The 23,548-nt window shown below is 45.6% G+C and overlaps 1 protein-coding gene across 2 annotated transcripts in view; it reads left to right on the top strand.

Annotated features, from left to right (window-relative positions):
- Nucleotides 1-23,548, top strand: part of DOK5 (docking protein 5) — a 61,359-nt gene that overhangs the window by 25,854 nt on the left and 11,957 nt on the right. For both annotated transcript variants that reach the window (XM_081196649.1, XM_081196648.1), the window contains exons 2-4: nucleotides 13,517-13,624; nucleotides 23,076-23,190; nucleotides 23,314-23,433. In XM_081196649.1, coding sequence (XP_081052775.1) covers nucleotides 13,517-13,624; nucleotides 23,076-23,190; nucleotides 23,314-23,433 — 343 coding nt within the window. The remainder of the gene's footprint in view (nucleotides 1-13,516; nucleotides 13,625-23,075; nucleotides 23,191-23,313; nucleotides 23,434-23,548) is intronic.

Genomic DNA, 23,548 nt, shown 5'->3' with positions numbered 1-23,548 from the left:
TGCCAACAAGTGCAAGTAGATAAATAGGTACCACTGCGGCAGGAAGATAAATGGCGTTTCCATGTGCTCTGGCTTCCGTCACAGTGTTTCGTTGCACCAGAAGTGGTTTAGTCATGCTGGCCACATGACCCAGAAAGCTGTCTGTGGACAAACACTGGCTCCCATGGCCTGTAAAGCGAGATGAGTGCCGCACCCCATAGTCACCTTTGACTGGACTTAACCATCCAGGGGTCTTTTACCTTTACCTTTTACCCCTTGCAGCAGCCTTACCCAAGCATTTTTAAGTGTCCTGAACTGTGAAAATCCCTCTTATGCTCTGTTCTGCATAGGCCTGTGACTTCTGTCTAGCTGGAATGTATAACCGACTATAAAAAAGGTAAGAATCATACCCATTGCCCTGGTTTGCTGCTTGAACAGCAACTCTAAGAAAGTGGTTGTCACAGAGCAACTGAAAGTTGTTAACAGCATTTGATTGACTGATGGATCGGTTGCATGAAGGCACTGGCCATTTCCAAAAACAACGAGGCAAAATGTTATGAAGACTAAGAGCAGAAGTTTGAACCCTGTGCAGACCATGACCGCAACCCAGTGCAAGGCCTGCTGCCAGATTCTGCAATTACATGTTAACAAACTCTTTGTATTTGCTTATTTTGTCCCTCTCCCAGAACGCTGATCTCTATCATTGTTTTAGCTTTCGTGGTTGTTGGCAGTTTGTCTAAGCAGATGTTGAGCTGAAGAAATTCCAAGTGCCTGAATGACAGACAGAGAGAGGCAGAAAGGCAGGCAGGCAACCCAACCCCATCTCCTCCTGGTGTTCCTTCAGATATTTGATCCTCCTCATTTAAGAACAAATTGCTTCTGTTCAACTCTTTGGCTGTGAAAAGTATCCAGCTGTAATAGCTGCCATGTGTCGGGATCAATACAAAAGTGTGAAGCCAGTGCTTTTCCTCCTCCTTAACCAGAGAAAGAGGGAGGCAAATGAATCATTTTGAAGAATCAGCACTTAGGGATACATTAAAGCTCTTTGTCTTTGTCTGTGTTCATTTCCCTGTAATCCTTATGCAAAAGAAAATGAAATCCTGACAATGTGTTTTATTGATCTCTCTGGGTATTGCTATTGCTGTGAGTTTGCTTCCTGAATTAAAGTTTGTTGTGCGCTGCAGTTAGTGTGGGCTTGATCCGGAAGATGTTGCTTGTGACATGCAGCAGTCAGATCAGAGGTAAGCCCTTGTAAGTTCAATGGGATTTCCTGCCTCGGAGGTGGGGAACCTTTTTCAGGCTGAGGACCACATTCCCTGGTGGAAAACATTATGGGGGCCACATACTCATGGTGTTTGGGACCAGTGTAAGAGCCAGTCTAAGAATTGATGGATGAACATGAAACCCCATACACATCCATTTGCGTACCCTATGATGCAAAAACATAATTTGGGCTGGCTACCTCAGCATGTAGCAGTTCCGAGCATGGCCAAGATTATGCATGGGAAATTGTGAGGGGTGGTTGGAGAATTGCTAGGAGACACCCCCCCCCAATTCCCCTCACAAAACTATAGTTCCCAGAATGGTTTAACAATCAATCCCTCTTCCCAGGGGATGGACGGAATTGTAGCTATGTGAGAGGAACATTTCTCAGCACTCTTCACAAACCACAGTTCCCAGGTTTACTTAGGGAAAGGCATGGCTGTTTAGAGTGGGATGATACTGCTTTAGGCATAAAATGCAGATGGGGCTTAAGTTAGCAAAAACTGGAAATGTTAAGGCTCTGGAATGAGGTTTTAAGTTGATATTTTGGTTCAGGGATAGTGTTTCAACATGAACTGTCAAGGAGAAGCTTTATTCAGCTGTGGTTTTTCAAGCCACTTCATTTCCCCCACGCTCCGCTGAGCAGAAATGCACAGTGTGTTTTATATATTGGACGACAATCTGAATAATTGTTATGAATGGATTTGACAACAGCCAGAGAAACAATGAATTAATGTGCACGGACTAGGCAAGTCTATTATTCAGAGAGCAAAATGCTCTCAAAGGATGTTGTCATTAGACATTTGTGAACCTGATTTCACTTGCTCAATGCTGGAATTTTTAATGAGAAAATTATTATTATTATTATTATTATTATTATTATTATTATTATTACCCTAGCCACTCCATGTTATCTATAGTGATCTAAAATATATAGCCACTATACGTTGTCTATAGTTATGTCTGAACAGGACCTGAATCACTTATGACCCACCAGCCTGAACATAGCTCACAATGTATGGTGGTGTAGCAGGGGCTCTATAGATGTCCCAATTTTGCTGTTGGCCTGGAAAAGCAAAAGCAGGGAGAATCGTATCAGCATCTAGGAGGAGAAAATACATACTTCTTGTCTCAGTTTGGCTTGGTGAGTCAGAGTTTCTGCAGGACTTACGAAGTACCACCCACTCAGTAACCGAAGAACTGGAAACTGGAAACTATGGACTTAGCTAGATTGGTAAAGAAAAAGTGATCTATCTGTGTTGTATATGCACTGTAACATCATGCCACCAGGTGGCGCTGTGGAGTCCAGTTTTTCTCTACCTGTTTCCCCTGTTTAAATGTGCAAGATGTTTAACTGAAACGCTTCTTTGATGTGTCTAGATCCAGCCTATATGTGCCAGGATCAGAAACCATGGTTTAATCTCTGCTTTTTCAGCAAACCATCACCAAGGCTGGGGAACAATTTCCAGCTTGAGAGCCACATTCCCCTGTGAGCAGTTTTCTGGGGGGCTGTGACTCTTAACATGACTCTTCCCCTTATGTATCACTGGGGTACATGATAACACAAAAGGTTTGTTTCTACACACCATCCATGCGTTTCTTCATCTGGGCAAGCAGGACGGAGACTTCCAGGATACATTCCAGCCATGCAGAGACCATGGAGCAGGGCTGGTGAGAGTTGTGGTCTAGAGAGGCCTCAAGGATTGCATTTCTTCTTCAGATCTGATGTTCCTCACTCCCAATTTAAAGCTTATCCTTGTCAGACATAATGACAAAGTGCCATTGTTGTTGTTGTTTAGTCGTTTAGTCATGTCCGACTGTTCGTGACCCCGTGGACCAGAGCACACCAGGCACTCCTGTCTTCCGCTGCCTCCCACAGTTTGGTCAAACTCACGTTAGTAGCTTTGAGAACACTGTCCAACCATCTTGTCCTCTGTCGTCCCCTTCTCCTTGTGCCCTTCATCTTTCCCAACATCAGGGTCTTTTCCAGGGAGTCTTCTCTTCTCATGAGGTGGCCAAAGTATTGGAGCCTCAGCTTCACGATCTGTCCTTCCAGTGAGCACTCAGGGCTGATTTCCTTCAGAATGGATAGGTTTGATCTTCTTGCAGTCCACGGGACTCTCAAGAGTCTCCTCCAGCACCATAATTCAAAAGCATCAATTCTTCAGCGATCAGCTCTCACTTCCATACATCACTACTGGGAAAACCATAGCTTTAAGTATACGGGCCTTTGTTGGCAAGGTGATGTCTCTGCTTTTTAAGATGCTGTCTAGGTTAGTCATTGCTTTTCTCCCAAGAAGCAGGAGTCTTTTAATTTTGTGACTGCAGTCACCATCTGCAGTGATCATGGAGTCCAAGAAAGTGCCGTTAGTCATAAGTAGATGCTTCTGCTATCCTTCACAGGGTTGCACTTGAGGCAAGGAAGGCCCATCCCGTTTCTCCACCTGAGGGGAAACTGGAATTGCCACCTCCTGCCTACCTGCTTCCACCCCGACTTCCACCGCTTTCTGCAAAGCATTGTTGCTTGGCTTCTCCATTTGGTGGTATGATGTGGAAGCCATGTGGTGCGCAGGAACGCCCTGGTTCTCAGCAAACTCTGTGGGAGCCGGGGCGTTCCATAAAGCCTCCTCCACTTAGAGCTTCTGAATTGTCAAATTCTGCATAAAGTAGGGAAGCTGAGTTGCATTTCCTCCCGAGCAAACGTCTGTGCTTAGCCCGAGAGAAGATGAGCTGGAGAACTCCTTGGCGCAAGAAAAGGTGTGTGGCAAAGAATTTAGAAAAGTCACCCAAATATGGGTGAGATATTAGTAGAAAATGATGTCAGTAGCTGCCGACTCATTATGCCAAATTCTGCATCCGCCTGCCACCATTTTGTGGCAGGCTGTGCCCCCCGCACCACCATTTTGTGTCTGGTGGGCCTCAGCAATTTCCAGCTACCTCAAGTGGGCTCTGGGGGTGGCGAGTTTGAGAGCCCTTGATGTACGGGAACTGAATCAAAACCTCTCAAAGAGTAAGTGTGTGGTGTCTTCTAACCTTTTGATAAATGCCACACAAATTGACGCCAAAGGTTTCAGATGCTGAGAAACCGGCCCTAGAGTCATGACTTGTAGATTTACGGAAGGGAGAAATTTACAGAAATTCACTTTGACTAGAAGCAAATCCCTTCTCAGCAGTATCGTTATTACACTCGACAAATAAGCATGTTTACCTTCTGGCTGCTAGCATTACAGATTCAAACAATCCTGCTTAACCTTTGCAAATAATCCTAGGGTTATTTTAATAAGGCACAAACTGTTCACCCACCAGCTGGATTCCCTAAATCTTTAGCTGTGCTTTTATTTGCCAAGCTGTTGAACGCAATGCCACCTGGATGCCGCAGCGGTTGCTGGCGTACCTCTGCACTCTCTGGAAACGGAGCTTGGTTTCCTAATCCTGTGTAGTTATTTTACCATCAAACGTTGCCATTCTTCTCTTGTGATGATGTATATCTTTGGTACCTAGATCTGTCATCCTGAACGTGGAACTCAAGCAAGTGGGGATAAAATATCGCCTCAGATTGGATGGTTTTGTTCACAAAAATGAATGCCCTTTTTGTGTCTCAGGCAATCCTTTTCAGAGCTCTCAAAAACTGGCTCGGATCCAAAGAGCCATGCAATTAGCTGTGCATGCCCCCCAAAGGGGTTTGGGTTGCATTTCTCTGAAAGCAAATCCCTTGTCACCTGGCAAACCTGCAATTGAAACGCAGGAGGGATTCAGAAGCATTTTGGGATATGGCATGCTGTTCAAAGGGATAACAAAATATGTTAAAAAACCTCGTCAAGTCACTCTTGCAATCCTGACCGCGGTTCGTATGATGTGTGCTTTGAGAAACACAGAGAAAATATTGTAGTACAAATGTGGATGTAATAATAATAATAATAATAATAATAATAATAATAATAATAATAATAATAATTTATTTATACCCCACCCATCTGGCTGAGTTTCCCCAGCCACTCTGGGCGGTTCCCAATCAAGTGTTAAAAACAGTACAGCATTAAATATTAAAAACTTCCCTGAACAGGGCTGCCTCCAGATGTCTTTTAAAAATAAGATAGCTGCTTATTTCCTTCACTTCTGAAGGGAGGGCGTTCCATAGGGCGGGCACCACTACTGAGAAGGCCCTCTGTCTGGTTCCCTGTAACCTCATTTCTCGCAATGAGGGAACTGCCAGAAGGCCCCCGGCGCTGAATCTCAGTGTCTGGGCTGAACGATGGGGGTGGAGACACTCCTTCAGGTATACAGGACCAAGGCCGTTTAGGACTTTAAAGTTCAGCACCAACACTTTGAATTGTGCTCGGAAACATACTGGGAGCCAATGCAGATCTCTCAGGACCAGTGTTATGTGGTCCTGGCGGCCACTCCCAGTCACCAGTCTAGCTGCTGCATTCTGGATTAATTGCACTTTCCGGGTCACCTTCAAAGGTAGCTCCACGTAGAGCACTAGTAAATACTAATAGTAAATACTTTCCAAGCTGTAGTAGAGGATGGTCGACATAATGGGGTTCATGTGTGGTAGAACGAAGTGTGTTGTGAGTTGTATTGTTTTCTTTATAGAAGCTCTAATAAAGGGTTTGGGAAGCTGCCAGCCCACAGATGTTAGACTCCAATTTCTGTCAGCCCCAACCAATGCATTCAGCAGTCGAGGATGATGGTATTTGTCATCCAACAACATCTGGAGGGTCTCCATCTCTGTTCTTTTGAATGCACATGTGGAAGGTCTGCTTCCATGATGTCCCCACCCCCAATGGATTTTTTTAAAATAATCTATCATGTAGGTCTGTAAGGATCAAAGTGGATGTGACACACAGAGGACTTCCATGACTCAAATAACTGATTTCCCCCCCCTTACAAAATCCAGTCCTCCATTTTAGATGGTAATATGCTCACCCACTTTGAAATATGGTAAGCTAGCCCTCAAGGCCAGCCCAAGACGTTTTGTAGCCTGAGGCAAAGGACAAGATGGCGCCCTCTCCACATTCTAAGTATAGAAACTGCAAAACTATAAGGAGGCAATAGATCCCTGCCTGAAATCCTGCAGAGCTGCTATCAGTCACTGTGGACAATGCTAATTTAGATAGTTAGTATAAGGCAACTATACAGTTGTACCGTGGCTTACAAACACTTCGGGTTACGCATTCAGTTAACCCGGAAGTAGTACCTTGGGTTAAAAACTTTACTTCAGGATGAGAACAGAAATTGCGTGCCGGTGGCCTGGCCGCAGCGGGAGGCCCCATTAGCTAAAGTGGTGCCTCAGGTTAAGAACGGACCTCCGGAACAAATTAAGTTCTTAACCTGAGGTACCACTGTATGTTTTATATGTCCAGTTTACATATTCTGTCTTTCCCTCATTTTACTGGTGCCCCCAGTCCTATCTAATGAAACTATCAGAAAAACAAACAAACCTTTAACTGGCTTCTGAAACCATTGCATTCTGAAATTATGGGCAAAAAACTCCCAAACCATCTTGAGCTCTCTGAATTCGTTGTCAAAGCCACTTAATTCCAGTGCATCACCCCATTGTATCCTTTTGCCTGGTATTCCCACCCTCCAGTCTTTCCCCAAGTATATAATATAGGTACTGTAAACTGTCCTGCAGACAAAGCCCCCAGTTCCTTCTCAAGGATACGTAATGAGAAAGGAAGATGTACTGCCAGCTTTAATTATACAATCATTAGGTTTGTACAGCATCTCAATACCAACAAAGCCAACTCCTTAGGCGGTTCTGTTTTCCTGGGACCCTACATTGCTTTGCATTAGCATATCTACCACTTGTGTTTTCCCAGTTGGCTCTAGAAAGGCTAATGCTCACAGAGCTATTCAGTAATCATTTTCATATTAGGCTATTACGTTGTTTACTTAGTATATTGCCCCCTTTGGAAAATATAGAGAATTCTACACTTGATCTCTAAATCTGCTTCGTTTCAGCGAAATATAGTTTCCCTCTTTCAGCAGGAAGTCCCTTTAAGATGCACAATGTACGTTTCTGTTGTTCTTGTTGTTGAAGAATACAGTGGTACCTCGGGATGTGAACGGGATCCATTCCGGAGCCCCGTTCGCATCCTGAATGGAATGTAAGACGCGACGGCGTGTCTGTGTGTGCACGGGTCGCATTCTGCCGCTTCCGCGCATGCGCATGATGTCATTTTGTGCGTCTGCACGAGCGGCAAAACCCGGAAGTAATGTACTCCGTTACTTCTGGGTTGCTGGTGGGGGAGATATTAATAGTGATAACAGTAACATGTCTATATAAATTCTTCTAATAATCTGAACAATTTCTTCTGTCGTTAAATCCCAATATATTTCAGATAATAACCCTTTAGTGTTCTGTAATTTCGAAATTAATTTCTTTCAGGCCAATTTCCTGCATTGCAGGAGGTTGGACTAGATGACCCTTGGGGTCCCCTCCAAGTCTACAATTCTATGAATTTCCTTGCAATAAGTTTGCGCTGTTCATACACCCAAACCACTTACGAAAGCAACATAGCCCTTCCATTAACCTGTTCATTTTGCTTAATTTTGAAGGCATTAAATGCCAATTATGTAACACTTCAGAATGATTTTGCCTTCAAGGGATAGAAATGGAGAATTTTTACACAAAAAAAGCTTCCTGTATACTCCCAGTAACCACCCCACAATAATAATCCCATCTTGCTTTTAAACCTTGGAGTTTAACTTTCCCCCTTCTGTCGTTAAGCCCCACATTTTAGATAATAATCCTTTAAAAAGGTAATGGTACCCCTGACTGTTAGGTCTAGTCACGGATGACTCATTTCACTCTATAGGCCGAGGGAGCCAGCATTTGTTCGCAGACAGCTTCTGGGTCATGTGGCCAGCATGACTAGGCCGCTTCTGGTGAACCAGAGCAGCGCACGGAAACGGCGTTTACCTTCCCGCCAGAGCAGTACCTATTTATCTACTTGCACTTTGACATGCTTTCAAACTGCTAGGTTGGCAGAAGCTGGGACCGAACAATGGGAGCTCACCCCGTCATGGGGATTCGAACTGCTGATCCTCCGATCGGCAAGTACTAGACTCTGTGGTTTAGACCACAGCGCCACCCACGTCCCCCGTTATATGACCCTTTAGTGTAGTGTAATTGTGAAATTAATTACTTTCAAACCAAGTTCGTTTTCTATTCACTTTCCTCCCATGATAATTTAACACATACCTTAGTGGAAGATATTCAAACCATTGAATTCTATCAACACCATGGCCATATTTTTTACCAATTTCCGTATACTGCAAAATTTGACATTCTCTTAAAAAATCTGATCTTTTACTGAATGGGGCACTTTCCCTTGCTACCAAATTTCCCATCCATTCCTTGAGAGTAGTCAAATTGCCCATGACTTGCAGAGAAGGCAGAGCATCCTGGGATGGACCTTGGGCAGCTCAGTTGGCAGAGCATGAGGCTTTTCATCTCGGGATCATGGGTTTGAGCCCCACGTTGGGCAAAAGATTCATCCATTGCAGGGGGTTGGACTCGATGACCCTTGTGGTCCTTCCAATGCTACAATTCTATGATCCCTAAAAAAACAACAACCCAACAACAACAACCAAGAGATACTCACACAAACATGAAAGGCTTTTTTCATTTAAAAAAAATCCCTTTGGGAAAGAGCCCTAGCTCAATGGTAGAGCATGTTTTTTTGCATGCAAATGGTTCCAGGTTTAATCTCTGGCATGTGCAGGTAAAAAGGTAAAGGTAAAGGGACCCCTGACCATTAGGTCCAGTCGTGACCGACTCTGGGGTTGCGGCGCTCATCTCGCTTTATTGGCCGAGGGAGCTGGCGTACAGCTTCCGGGTCATGTGGCCAGCATGACTAAGCCGCTTCTGGTGAACCAGAGCAGCACACAGAAACGCGTTTACCTTCCGGCCGGAGCGGTACCTATTTATCTACTTGCACTTTTTGACGTGCTTTCGAACTGCTAGGTTGGCAGGAGCAGGGACCGAGCAACGGGAGCTCACCCCATCACGGGGATTCAAACCACCGACCTTCTGATCGGCAAGTCCTAGGCTCTGTGGTTTAACCCATAGCACCATCCGCATCCCTGGCATGTGCAGGTAGTGCTGGGGAAAACCTCCTGTCTTGAAGCCCTGGAGAGTTGCCTGTTGGGGTGGACAGTACTGAACTAGATGGACCAGTGGTGTGATTCAGTATGAGGTAGCTTCTTACGTTTCTATTTTCTGGAGCTTCTCCTTTGTAAAAAAATCCCCTTTCCCTAATTTTTCCCTGTAAGGGAAATTTTAGTGTGCGCACCCATACTAGCCTAGTTCAGATGCAATGCTCGCTTGCTCCTTTTTCATGGCACTCAATGGTGAATTTCTAAGTGGACAACAGAAACATACATCTTGACTTCCTTCCGCATCTAGGTGCATGGACACTAAAGCACCATCTGGTGTACAACCTGCCACTCCATTTCACTTATGTTAGCTGGTGAGGTTCATTTTGAAGTGTTAAGTATGGTAACATATACTGCTGGACAACTTTGCTTTGTTATTTCATTCTGGCACAACCTCCTGTTATGTTTTTAAATTATGCATCTAAGTTTCGTTCCTTCTTGGTTGCCGAAACACGGTGCCTCTCTTCCCTTTTATTCCCCACATAACCATCTGCCCATATAGTAAGTGGTGCTGTTTAAGTTGCAGCTATCTTATAATAAGTACAGCAAATCAGCTGTGTGTCTAAACATTGTACGAACCACCCTCAGGTTTTTAACAAAGAGAATTGTTATGATCGGTTTCCCAACATGTTGGCTTCTGAAGCGGGCGCAGAACAAGCTGTTGCAGAAGTAACGAAGACAGCAAGGAAAGAGCCTCCAGGATTGCTTAGCAGAATGTATTGCAGGCATCAAAGAATTCTCCCTGTTTGCATCTGTGAGTTGGTGTGGATATTGTCATTATACAGCCTAGGGACTAGGTGGTACTGGAGTCCAGTAATTGTATCTGGGAGGAGTCAGAAATTTCCCCGGTCTATTCTGCTCTTGTTTAAGGGAGACAATAAAGTTCTTGCCTAGCTTCCTGACTGGTGTGTCCTCTAAGTCTTCCATGGCAATCGCCTACTAGCACTGGCGGAGGGAGGGGGCGGGAGGAGCGTACCGCCCCCAGCACCACATTCCCGGTGGGGTGCCATTGCGGCTGACCACAGGGCTGGGCGCCATGCCCCCGGGACGTGTGCCATGCCCCTGCGGGCAGTGTGCCACACCCCTGGGACACACACCAGCTATGCCCCTAGTGCTGGAGCATGAAGCTCCACCTCCTCTCTGCCCCCGGTGCTGGAACATGAAGCTCCACCACTGCCTACTAGGGAGGCTCACATAACCTTTCCCCTGCAGGTTGAAAGGGCATGTGGGGGGTGCTGTGGAGGGTATCCCCAACACCAACAACCCCCTACTGTGCGTGGGCACAATTCTCCTGTCCTGCCCCAACCATAGACACCCCAGCAGAAATTACTCCTCTCTGATGTGTGTTCAGCCAGCATGGGGAAGGGCTGTGCCTGTGTACTACACGTAGTGTGAAGACACAAGGGGAAGACCCTGACTGGCCGACATCCCCTAATTGAATTTATTTATAATAAAAAAATTCCTTCCAGTAGCACCTTAAAGACCAACTAAGTTAGTTCTTGGTATGAGCTTTCGTGTGCATGCACACTTCTTCAGATACCATTTCGTGTGCATGCACACTTCTTCAGATAGTGTGCATGCACACGAAAGCTCATACCAAGAACTAACTTAGTTGGTCTTTAAGGTGCTACTGGAAGGAATTTTTTTATTTTGACTATGGCAGACCAACACGGCTACCTATCTGTAACTGAATTTATTTATGTAATATTTGCTCCTAAATATGACTACCAAAAGGTTTTCAAAAATAACCGATCTGTTATGTAACATGTATTGTATACAGCAAATGAACGGACAAGCTACAATGCAATTGACAGCACGTTCTGAAAGCAGCTTAAGGGTCAGGGATCCCTCCTCCTTGCGAAGGGACATCTTACTCACAGCATGCAACGTTCACCTCACTCACAGAGAGATGCACACTACAGCCAGATCCTTATGTCGACACAAGTTGTACAATGTCCACTAGTCATCCCATTCTACCCCCACACCTTAGAAACATCCCTAAGCACACCACCCACCCAATCGCTTCAGTATCTCCCAGTCACTATCAATAGTGTCGCCAACCACTATCACCAATCTCTTAATTCGTTCCGGTGGTCCGTTCTTAACCTGAAACTGTTCTTAGCCTGAAGCACCACTTTAGCTAATGGGGCCTCCTGCTGCCGCCGGCTGCTGGAGCATGATTTCTGTTCTCATCCTGAAGCAAAGTTTTTAACCCGAGGTACTATTTCTGGGTTAGCGGAGTCTGTAACCTGAAGCGTATGTAACCCGAAACGTATGTAACCCGAGGTACCACTGATAGACTCATATAAAATATCAGAAAAAAACATCCTTCCACCAACCACGTGTTCTAGATGTAGTCATTACAATGACCCTGTAAGGTGGATCAGTATGAGACTGATGCTGAGAGACACCACCTTGCCTGACACACCACCTAGCACAGGGGTGGACAGCATGGTGCCCCTGCCAGCTGTTTTGGACTACAAGTCCCATCATTTGTGAACATTGGCAGTGCTGGTTGAGTGATGGGAGTTGTATTCCGCAACATCTGCAGACCACTGCATTGGTTGTCCCTCCACCTAGTATGTTCATAGTGAGAGGAGATTTGAAACAGGACGGTCTAGCTCCCTGTACCAGCTTTCAGATGTAGTCCTTTCCTTCTTCCTCTTCTAACAACTACCAATGGTTTTACATCTTTCAGCCATTTACCACCACTACTGTAATGGGTGTATATGAAGTTGTTATTCTGCATCAAAGGCAATTTGAATCTCTCTTGAATTATGCAATTACCAGCATAATACAGGGATACTCTTTAAAGAATATCTTGCCATTCCTCTGTGCTCACTGCCAGCAAATATGCTATTGTGGGATTGGGGATCGGGTTGCTACTTATGCACCACCCCCACCACCAACAAAAAAAGGATGAAAGAGAACATGCTTCTTCATATGTACAGATGCAGATTTGGAAATAATTACTAAAATTATTTACACATTGCACAGGTCCCAGGTTCAAAATACAGGACCCCAGGTAGGGCTGGGATTGGTCCCTGCCTAACAGCCTGGAGAGTTGCTACCAGTCAGTATGGACATGGTTAAGCTAGATAGACAAATAGTGTGGCTCATTTGGCAGCTTCCTATGATCCTAACATAAATAGGAACACTATATATTTTAAGATAGTAGAGAAGACTATGGCAAAGTGATCTGTGGATCTTCTCAGTCTTCTGCCCAGGTGTGAAGAGTAGACAGGCAAATTCAAAGCGCTTCCTGCTCTCCCTTCAGAGGACTGTCCCCTGACCACCCTCCAAACAGACGCCTGCCATACGCCTGTAAAATAAGACTCATGTCCAGCCTAGTTGATGGCGATCTCTACAACACCCAAGCCCATTGGAGTCCATTCCTCGGGAAGGGTGTAAAGGAGGTTAGGGGCTGAATCTGGGGAACTGCAGTGCAGACAGCACAATAGCTGTGGAGGTCATTGGCCGTGTCTTTCCAGCAGCTGACCCAGGAGGGGAGAGCTTATGAGGGGAGGAAGAGGATGTCCACTTGGATAATGGTGGGTGTCACTCTGTATAGGCAGATCTCCTTGAAGGTGATTGCATTGTGCAAATAAGTGACTTGGAGATCTTTTGGGATTATAAAGCAGAATATAAATAAGATAAATAAGCAGTGCTTTTTGTGTGATTTTGTAGTCATGGATACCACTTTTCTTTGCTGCTCACGGCAGCCATTTTGTTCTGGCACCCATGACACTTTTATCACAATATGAGTACTGACACCTCATTTGTTACCAAAAAAAGCGCACTGTAAATAAGTAAGCATTGAAGTCCATAAATAAATAAGGGTTTTGGCAACCAAAAGCAACAACAAATGCATGCTTGTGAGTGAGAATGTCAGTTGGTACAGGAAATGGACATCATTTGGGAAAGCCGGAGGAGGAAGAGTCTGAGAAAGAGGAATCAAAACCAACTCAAGGGATTTTGCTGAGCTGAGTACCCACCCCTTGCAGTTTTATGGGACTCTTCATTCCCCCAAATGGAATATTTGAAAATAATTATTTGTCACAAGGTTCGCTTTTTTAAAAATAATAATAATGTGTTTCAATGTTTCTAGATTTATCAGAGATGCTGGCTAGTCTTCAAGAAAGCATCAAGCAAAGGGCCCAAAAGAATAGAGAAATTTTCAGATGAGCGTGCTGCTTACTTCAGATGCTATCATAAGGTAAGAGAACATGCATGCTTCCTGTGTCTCCTTCACAAGAAGGTTTTCCCATGTAAGTAACTCCCATGGTTAATCTAGGCTTTAGCGGCAATCCTGTTAATGATTTGTTATGATTTAGGCCCCATTCCCAGGGCTAGCCCACCCATGAGGCGGGGTGAGGTGGTCACCTCAGGTGGCAGTTCCGTCCACCTGCCCTTGCTGCCTACCCATCCACATGTCTCCCCAATCTCCTCAATGCGCCACTGGCACTTCACTAGTCCTCCCTCTCTGGGCCCATTCTGCACATCCACCCAAGAACATCTGGCTGACTGCAGAATGCTGGACTAGATGGGATTTTTCCCTGATCCAGCAAAGGCTCTTCTTGAGGTCTATTCTTCCTATCAGTTTATAATCAGCCTTAGAGAAGATATAAATAGTATATTTAAATTGTAACTTTAAACATTAATACGTCCCTTTCAGAGAATACCTATCAGGGGTTGTATCAATGGAAACAATATAATTCGTTCATCATTTGCATAATCGTTGTTGCTAGATAGAAAAGTTTCTGAGACTCCTTGTAAAAAAACAATCAGTTTGGGATCACTCTGCCTGAGAAGGTACATGTGTAATTCCCCTCAGCACCATAACAATAATAGACCCTTTAATTTTTAATCTTTGACGGCAACAGCTTAATATATTAGAAAATTGGGATTTAGGTGTGCAAACAGTCTCGGCGCCTGGGAGCGAAAAGATAAGCTTCTGGTGGCTGATCCATTCTTATTTGGCTTGAGAGGTGTTTAAGGAATAAATCTCATGAGAATACCACATTTGAATCTCCTTAAACTATTTGCTCCGATCTACATCTCTCGGATGCATAATTTATACAGGACTGGCCATTAAGCCTGGGGGACAATTGGCCCTACGTGTGTCTAGAAATAGAAGTTCAGGGGAAATTTATCTGAGGCCATTTTCAAAAGTCACGAGAAGAGACTCAAAATCCCTTCCTCTGCTTCATCTCAACTCCTATTGGGATTGCGCAGAATGTATATTTAGAGCACTTTAATTTCGGCTCAGCACAGAAGGTGTGTCATCTGTAATGATACTGAGCCGACAAATTATTGATGCAAATCTTATGTCTCTTTTACTCTCTCCCCTTCTTCACATGGTAATGTGAAGTATAAGTGGTACATCCACCTCTGAATGATGTGGGAATTAGGGCTGAAATGGAAGATCATAGTCCCTTAAACATTTGCTTCTTTAAAATGGGTCTTTATTTCCTCCCCTTGCATAATCCAGAGACTAGATTCTCTGCCACTCAAGGTATGTCGCTACCCATTAAACCCTGTTTATGTTGGTGTAATGTGAACAGTGGGTTAAATTACACAGTGCTTGGTCTCATGTCTTGAGGAACACATCCCCATGTCTGGATGTTCTGAGATAAGGGTGCCAGGTGCCCTGGGTTACCATAGCAACACCAGCAAGGCCTCCTCTCGATGTGACATTCACCCACCAGGCTGCACTGGTCCGTGTGGAGTCTCCTGGGGTGGCAGCCATGGAGAGAGTTGGCTGTTTCATCCTTTCCCCCTAGTTCAGCGGCAGTAGTTCTGGAGGTGGGAAGTGGGACATTCCCAGATCCAGATGGAAGCTGGGAATGCTGGGAATTTGGGATGTACTGGTAAAAACAGGGCAATTCAGGGTATGGTGATATCTACAGACTTCCTAGAACTTCTACATTTGCAACCATAATTACAAATAAAGCCAACCCTTTAACATATTTATTGTGGTTTATTAATCAAAAGTAAACAGTAATCCAACTAATCAAACCCTAGATTACCACACTAAAGACAGCAGCAAAAGTCAAGACACACACACTCTGGTACCACTGATCAACAAACAACAACAGCATCAAAAAGCTTATGTAAAAAAGGATTTTTGTTCAATTGTCAGCAGAACACAAATACAGAAGAAGATGCCCAAACTTCTCATGGAAGGAGTACTAGCACTGAAGAAGCCTTCTTGTCATGTCACAATGAACAACAGCACTCTCTTTTTTATGTATAGAGCCAGGAATTCTAAAACATACTAAACCTTTATTGGCCTCGTTGGAGTCAATAATGTGTTCTAATAAGCATCACAGGCAATGATTTAGGATCAGTTTAATTCCACAGTGCCTGGAACTGATATAATCTAGCTGTTTTTTTCCTAGTGATTTATTGCACTAGCTCATCTGACTTATGTTCCCTTGCCTTGGTGATGTATGATGCTGACATATAACTCTGATGATCTGGCTTTATAGATACATGGGCATAGATCCAGAGTTTCCTTCTGCCAGTGGAAGCATCCTGGGAGCATAGTTACATGCATGAGATGCTGCCAGTGCCTGCTGGTGGAAGGTAGCTTTAAATGTTCCCCTTGAAGTCCATTTGGAGGAGGCGCTGTAGGAGTTAGTGAAAGTTGCCTTCCTGCAGCTTCCAGAAGTGAGATCCTGTTCTGGATTGGCAGCCCTTTCTTTCATGGTAAAGAACTCTGGATCCAAGTCGTGGTCAAGGGAAATTATATCCAGAAGGGTTTGCCTAACCAGGTGATAGGAGAAATGTTTGAAAGGAGAAGGTATGAGGGTATCTTATTCAGCTCCCTTATTCTATCTGAGGCATGGCAGCACAGTGTTGCACAGCATCTCTGCAGGGAGGCCTAGAACAGCATGAGGATTCAAGATCGGGGAGAACTTACTGAATTTTCTGGAACAATGTGCAAACTGAAACTTCTTTGTAAATTGGCACCTCTCCGTCTTTTGCAGTTAAGCTCTCCAGCCAAGTAACATGTACAAAAATGCATATGTGAGTGAAAATAACATACATAAATGCATTGTATTACAGAAAATAGCTTTGCAAAAATGTGTACATTAAGGAAAATTTCTATATAACATCTAACAATATTTGGAGAATTTGGAAAATCCCTACTGGATATGTCAATGGAGAGTGTTAGGCCTCTCTGGAAATGTCCACAGCAGTTCGTAGAATCCATTCCAGATATTATAATGTAAACTGGAGTTTTGGCAGAGTAGAATGAATCCATTCTGCCCAAACTCTTCAAAGCAGATCTCAGGCAGCTTCTCATTCCCAGTTGTGGTTTTGGTTATATATCACCCTAATGTATGCATCGTCTGGCTATTATTGAGTAGAACAGAATTTATTGTGTTCACGTAGATGAATGCTTCTTGCTCTCTGCAATATCAAATCAGGACCTTTGGCGCTATGAAGATAACAATCATGGGAGATGAACAATCTTCCTTGCCTGCTTTATGAACTGATGCCAAAATGAAGTGAAATGGTGGGAAGGACAAGTAGCAAAAAGAAAACAAATTTTACTCTTCAGGTGAATGAACTTTGAAGCCTCAAATGTGAACTGAGGCTTGCAAGATGTACGTTGAAATATATTGCTCTGCCTTTTGGATTTCTGCATAGCAGTTGCTCTTTCGGTGTCTGACCTTTAAGGATGAATTGATAACGTGAATAAATCGAGTAATGCTTCACTTTTATTACTTCCTTCCCTCCTAAACAGCATAAAGCCATCACAGGCAGCCAATAGTCCATGCCTCATCCATATACAGTTACCTTCATAAAGAGCTTGCTATGAGAAAGCGTTTCAAAATAGAGTGTGATATCTCATTTCCTTCTACTCAGAGGAGACCCAATCATATTAATGAACTTAATTACTTAAGCATGATTAAGTACTCTGAGTGTGATTAATGCTGGATATCGCCTGGAATTCAGATTAAAGCTATCTTGAAAATATTAAGCCTTTGTAACCAAATAAATGATGGCATATTTTCATTTAATTGAGAAAAATATATGGAAGAAAGCTAGATTTCAACAAGGCAAGAATAAAATCACCTTGTTTGGGTTGGGCAAAGTCTTTCCTTCCCCTTTGCATGGTGTGTGTGTGTGAGAGAGAACATTAATGTGTGTGCATGTGTGTGAGTGAGAGAATGAGAGAAATTATCAGGTGGTAAGGTGGCGGTGTGGGTTAAACCACAGAGCCTAGGGCTTGCCGATCAGAAGGTCGGCGGTTCGAATCCCCGTGATGGGGTGAGCTCCTGTTGCTCAGTCCCTGCTCCTGCCAACCTAGCAGTTCGAAAGCACATCAAAGTGCAAGTAGAGAAATAGGTACCGCCCCGGCGGAAAGGTAAACGGCGTTTCCGTGCGCTGCTCTGGTTTGCCAGAAGTGGCTTAGTCATGCTGGCCACATGACCCCGAAGCTGTCTGTGGACAAACGCCGGCTCCCTCAGCCTATAGAGCGAGATGAACACCGCAACCCCAGAGTCATCCATGACCAGGGGCGCCGACTTATAAAAAATATTGGGGGGGCCCATACCGGGGTCCTGCCGCTGGTTCGCTCGGGTAGCCGGGAGAACGCAGTTCGAGGTGGCAGTGTTGGGGAGAGACCCTCGCTCAGGGCGCCACGAGACTTGGCGGCCGGAGGCATATCTGGGGGGTTTTGGAGCGTATTTCGGCGGAGCGATTGGGGAGGAGGTGGCTTGTTGCCGGATTCTTCAGCTGGGCCGGAGATCCGCTGCTGGGGGGTCCCTGGGCCGAGTTGTGAGCACGGCCTGCTGAAGGGAGATCCAGCCGATTGCGCGACGGGGACGGCCGGGGCTCTCCGGCTAGGGCGCGCGGCTGGCTGGCTGGCTGGCTGGTGAGGGAGCAGGTGGGGAGGAGGCGGGGGTCCTGATACAGTCGGGGGCGGAGGCAGACGGGGCCGAGGGGCGAAGAGGGCAGGCGGGGCACGGGGCGCTTGCTCAGGAGCTCAGCTAACCTGTCCCAAGAGACATAGCCTAAGTACTCCTTCCTTCCTTCCTTCCTGTTTTTTTTCCTCCCTCTTTCCACTGCTCCCCTCTTTCTTTCTTTCTTTCTTTCTTTCTTTCTTTCTTTCTTTCTTTCTTTCTTTCCTTCCTTCCTTCCTTCCTTCCTTCCTTCCTTCCTTCCTTCCTTCCTTCCTTCGTCTCCTTCCTTCTTATTTCATTCATTTTCTTCCTTTCCTCCAACCCTTTGATGCTCCTTCCTTCCTCCCTTCCTATTTCATTCCTTTCTTTCCTTTCCTGCAACCCTTCCCTGCTTTTTCTTTCCTTCCTTCCTTCCTTCGTCTAATTGCTTCTTATTTCATTCATTTTCTTTCTTTCCTTCCTTCCTTCCTTCCTTCCTTCCTTCCTTCCTTCCTTCCTTCCTTCCTTTTCCACCCCCTCCCTCAATCTCACCCTCCCTCCCTCCCTTCCTTTTTACTTCCTTTCTTCCTTTCTTTGCTCCAACCCTTTCCTTCCTTCCTTTCTTCTCATTGCTTCCTGTTTCATTCATTCCTTTCCTTTCCTCCAACCCTTCCCTGCTCTTTCTTTCTTTCCCTTCTTCCTTCCCTCTCTTTCCCTCCCTCCTTCCTTCCTTTTCCACCCCCTCCCTCAATCTCACCCCTCTCTCTCTTCCTTCCTTCCTTCCTTCCTTCCTTCCTTCCTTCCTTCCTTCCTTCCTTCCTTCCTTTCCTCCAACCCTTTCCATCCTTCCTTCTTCTCGTTGCTTCCTGTTTCATTCATTTCTTTCCTTTCCTCCAACCCTTCCTTCCCTCCTTCCCCCACCCCTCCTTCCTCCCCCTCTCTCAATCTCACCCCTATCCCTCCCTCCTTCCTTCTCGCCTTCCCCACAGATTCACACTCTCCCCCCCTCACCGCCCGCCCTACAGCCCAGCTGAAACTCTCGCTCACCCTCCAGCCGCAATTGATTTTATATCGCTATTCTCCCTTACTCCCCGCTGCTGCTGCCGCCTCTCCCCTCACCCCCCGCTTCCCCCCCGCCCACCTCCCAGCACTCGCCTTTCCCTGTGGTATGTGTGTGTGAGAGAGAAAGGGGGGAGAGGGAGAGAGAAAGAAAGAAAGGGGGGCACACACCCTTGTCGATGCCTTCTATACACAGAGAGGCAGAAATCACATTCATAATAGGAACCAGAGAAGCCACACTGAGGCTGGCAGGTGGGCGCTCGTTAGGAGCACGCTGGGCAGGTTGTGTGTGTGTGTGTGTGTTTGGGGGTGGTGTCGGTGGAGAGGGGGGGCGGACAGACCGTAGCTGGGCGCCGTGACGTCAAGGCGAGAGGGAGGCTGAGCCAAGGAGCAGAGCCGCGCGATCGGCGGCGGCGCTCTGCTGGAGGGGCGCCCGAGATTATTGGGGGGGCGGAGCCCCCCCAAACGAATTTTTGAGGGGGCTCGGGCCCCCTCAGGCCCCATGGAGTCGGCGCCTATGTCCATGACTGGACCTAATGGTCAGGGGGTACCTTTACTTTAAGGTAGTATTAGTTACATATGGTAGAAATTTAGGCATTCAGATCAGACTTAATATTTGTTTTGTTTTTATTAATAAAGCTTTCTCATAATACAATAGGATAAAAAGCTAATGTAAATAAAAGTGAAAACAGAGAGAGAAAGAGGAAAGAAAATACAGAATCCTTGTTTCACACAGAAAGTGGTGGACCCACCTGATCTCTCACCCTGGGAGGTCTTCCCTTCACTGCCTCAGATCAGCCTTAATCTTTGCATCCCACTCTAATAACTACTCTGCTGGATTGGACCACAGGGCATCTGGTCCACCAGTCTCCTTCAAACACTGCTGAGCCAGAAGCTTCTTGGAACCCTTCCAGCAAAGCATGAAGGCAACAACGTCTGCTGTTATTTTGTCTGCAGTATGTAGTAATGAGAGATAGGTTAAGATGAGATGTCAGTGTGAGATGAGAGCCAGTGTGGTGTAGTGGTTAAGTGCGGTAGACTCGTAATCTGGTGAACCGGGTTCGATTCCCCGCTCCTCCACATGCGGCTGCTGGGTGACCTTGGGCCAGTCACACTTCTCTGAAGTCTCTCAGCCCCACTAACCTCACAGAGTGTTTGTTGTGGGGGAGGAAGGGAAAGGAGAATGTTAGCCGCTTTGAGACTCCTTAGGGGAGTGATAAAGCGGGATATCAAATCCAAACTCTTCTTCTTCTTCTTCTTCATGACTGCCCCATGAGCCTCATGACCCCACTGGGAGTTGAATGTGTGAATCAACTGAAAGGCTAGAAGCAGGAAGGAGAAATATATATAGGAATAGAGGTGAAGCGTAGATAATTATCGGTATGTCTGCCTGATGGAATGGCAGGGTACCTGATGGCTTTTGGAGAGACATAAAATGGAAGATGGCAAGATCCCCAAGGACATGCTCTGTGGGGAGCTGGCTTCAGGCACCAGACCTGTTGGCAGAAGATATCTGCAAACATGACATGAAGGCCGGTAACCCGCCATGTGGGACTCCCTTGCAGATGACCGCAGTGCCTGGAGACAGACAGACAGGTCATGTATACACAGCAGTGACCACAGGATAAATGACCACTGGCAGGAGCTCAGAGAGAAAAAATGCCATAGTCCACTGGTAAAACCTTCATCTGCCCCAGCTGCAACAAAACATGTCTTTCCTGTATCGGTCTCAGCAACCAGAGCCGGCGCTGTAACTCACCAACAGTTTGACTCAATGGCATACTCTTCCATTGTCTCTTGAGACAGATGAATGTCAACATTGAGAATAATATATTTGCCTATCTTCGGCTGAACGGGGGGATGAAAGAAATCTGTGTGCTTGCCAAGGAAGGTTCATTACTGAGCTATTTGAAGTGCCTCAGATCACTCTCCTTCCCAGGCTGAGGGGGAAAAAATGGAGAAAACAGGATATATACTGGAACAGTGTGATTTTTGCAGCTGCTGTTGAAGTTGTAAAGCAATGAACCACGCAGCGGAGTGCTGGAGAACTTCTGAAACAACAATGGGATATTAACTCTGCCCAAGGCATGATGGAGAGCAGCAATGGCTGGGAAGACCACAGATAGAATAAATGTCACATACAGGAGGAATAAGGATATAGTTTGAATGATTCACCTATAGGGTTTAGAAATCATTTAATGTAAATCATTTAACGAATGGATGTTGTTAATTTTGCAGTTGTTGTGTAAGGGATGGTTATTTTGAATGGAATGTAACAGTTGAATAAGATCTTGGAACGCAGAAACAAAGTAAATCATCAAACCATCAATTCTAGCATGAGGGAGGCCACCTAAATTATAGAATTGGGCATCTGAATGATTGGCATCCGTAATTGTATTGTATTGTAATTTGGCATTGCTATCATGAGACTACCATTGGATTATTGTAATTGAAAACTAATAAAAATTATTGTTAAAAACAGCATTGAGAGCAAGGCTATCGGGAGCTACTAGCCATAATGACTATGTTCTACCCCCTCTATCCAAGGCAGTATGCGTCTGAATAAGGGTTGCTGGGAATTGCAGGTGGGCAGAATGCTGTTGCACTCATGTCTAGGTTGCAGGCTTCCCAAAGGCATCTGGTCAGCAACAAGATGCTGATCCAGATGGATCCTTGACCTGAACCAGCAGACTCATCTTAAATCCTTATGCAACGTGGTAGAATCATGAGATTCCCAGCTATTTTGTGTTAAACTATTTTTAATGTACTTTAAATTGTTGTGAGCTGCCCTGGGACCTTAGGGTGGAATCATCATCATCATTATCCAGTTCTCTGCCCAAGTGGAAAAAATCTGGGAGGACACACATCTGAGCCAAGCTATTGTCAGATGGACCTGATGGTCTTTCTTGTGCACATACACCAGCAAAACTGCTGCTGTTGCCCTCTGCTCTTGAGCTTTGAGCACTCAGAATCCCATACCTTGGTAATGCAGATCCCTGCCTATTGTGCTGGCCCTGAATCCATCTTGTCAGATGCAGGGCTGTCTTAAGCATATGCGGCGCCGGGGTGCAAAGATCCGCCTGGTGCCCCCCCAGGTTGCCCAGTCCCAGGCGTGCAGGAGGGCAGAGCCGGCCGGCCGCCTCAAAGCCTCGCTGGCTTGCTCACCCCCAACTCGCTGCGCAGAGCCGCCCGCAGCAGCAGAGCCTGCCGTGGTGCTCTAACTGACAGATGGGCTCTTTCCCAGACTCAACTCTCGGGCCCTGGACTCTTGGCCTAGCACCCCTGAGCACCTGCGCCCGGGTGCCCCGCACCCCTAGCCCCTATGGGTAAGACGGCCCTGGTCAGATGCATCCTTTTTATTCATTGTGAACACACAGATTAACACATTGTATTCCCATTTCTCCTTGCCTTCACCCGACCTGAAGAATGCCTCACCCAGGAAGCCAAATGTAGTCAATCCGGCCGCATAAAGTATCCTCCCAGGTCCTTAACAAGCCATCTTGCTTTTGCCATCTTGAGCAGGAAACAAATACAGAAACTTATAAGTCCCTGTCATACATGCCTGGTGAGTTGTGTTCAGTGCACTGAGTCACAAGTTACACAAGCCTCCTCCATACAAACCTCTTTGTACAGAGATCTTAATGAGAGCTGCAAGTTGCTGTCTTATTTTATTCCCTTCCCCCTCCATTCTTCTTCTTTTTTTTACTCCAGGTTACGGAACTTAATCATGTGAAGAATATATTGCGCTTGCCAAAGAGCACAAGGAAGCACGCTGTAGGGATATATTTTAATGATGACACATCCAGGACGTTTGCTTGTGAATCAGGTGGGTTTAGTGGCATGGGCGGTTGTCATTAGCTGTAGTAGCTGTAACTGTCGCAGCAAGCTGTAAACGTTATAAATGTTACATGCCACACCAACATGCAGATTTTTGGTCGTTTATATGCAGAGCTTGAAGCGGATGAATGGTGTAAAGTCTTGCAGGTGGAGTGCCTGGGGACTCAGATTAATGATATTAGCCTTGGAGAACCTGACCTATTGGCTTCCGGTGTAGAGAGGGAACAAAGTGGTATGTAAATACTTTTTTTTTTTTACACAACTACAAATAGAAACGTTTAGGCTGCCTCTGCAATGTGCTCATGAAATCCATAAATACTGTGGACCAGTGCAACAGAGTGTGACAT

The sequence above is a fragment of the Podarcis bocagei genome (genome assembly GCF_964188305.1).
Source record: "Podarcis bocagei genome assembly, chromosome: 5".
Taxonomy (NCBI): domain Eukaryota; kingdom Metazoa; phylum Chordata; class Lepidosauria; order Squamata; family Lacertidae; genus Podarcis; species Podarcis bocagei.
Note: the sequence above shows the minus strand (reverse complement) of the source record. Positions and strands in the feature narration are given on the sequence as shown.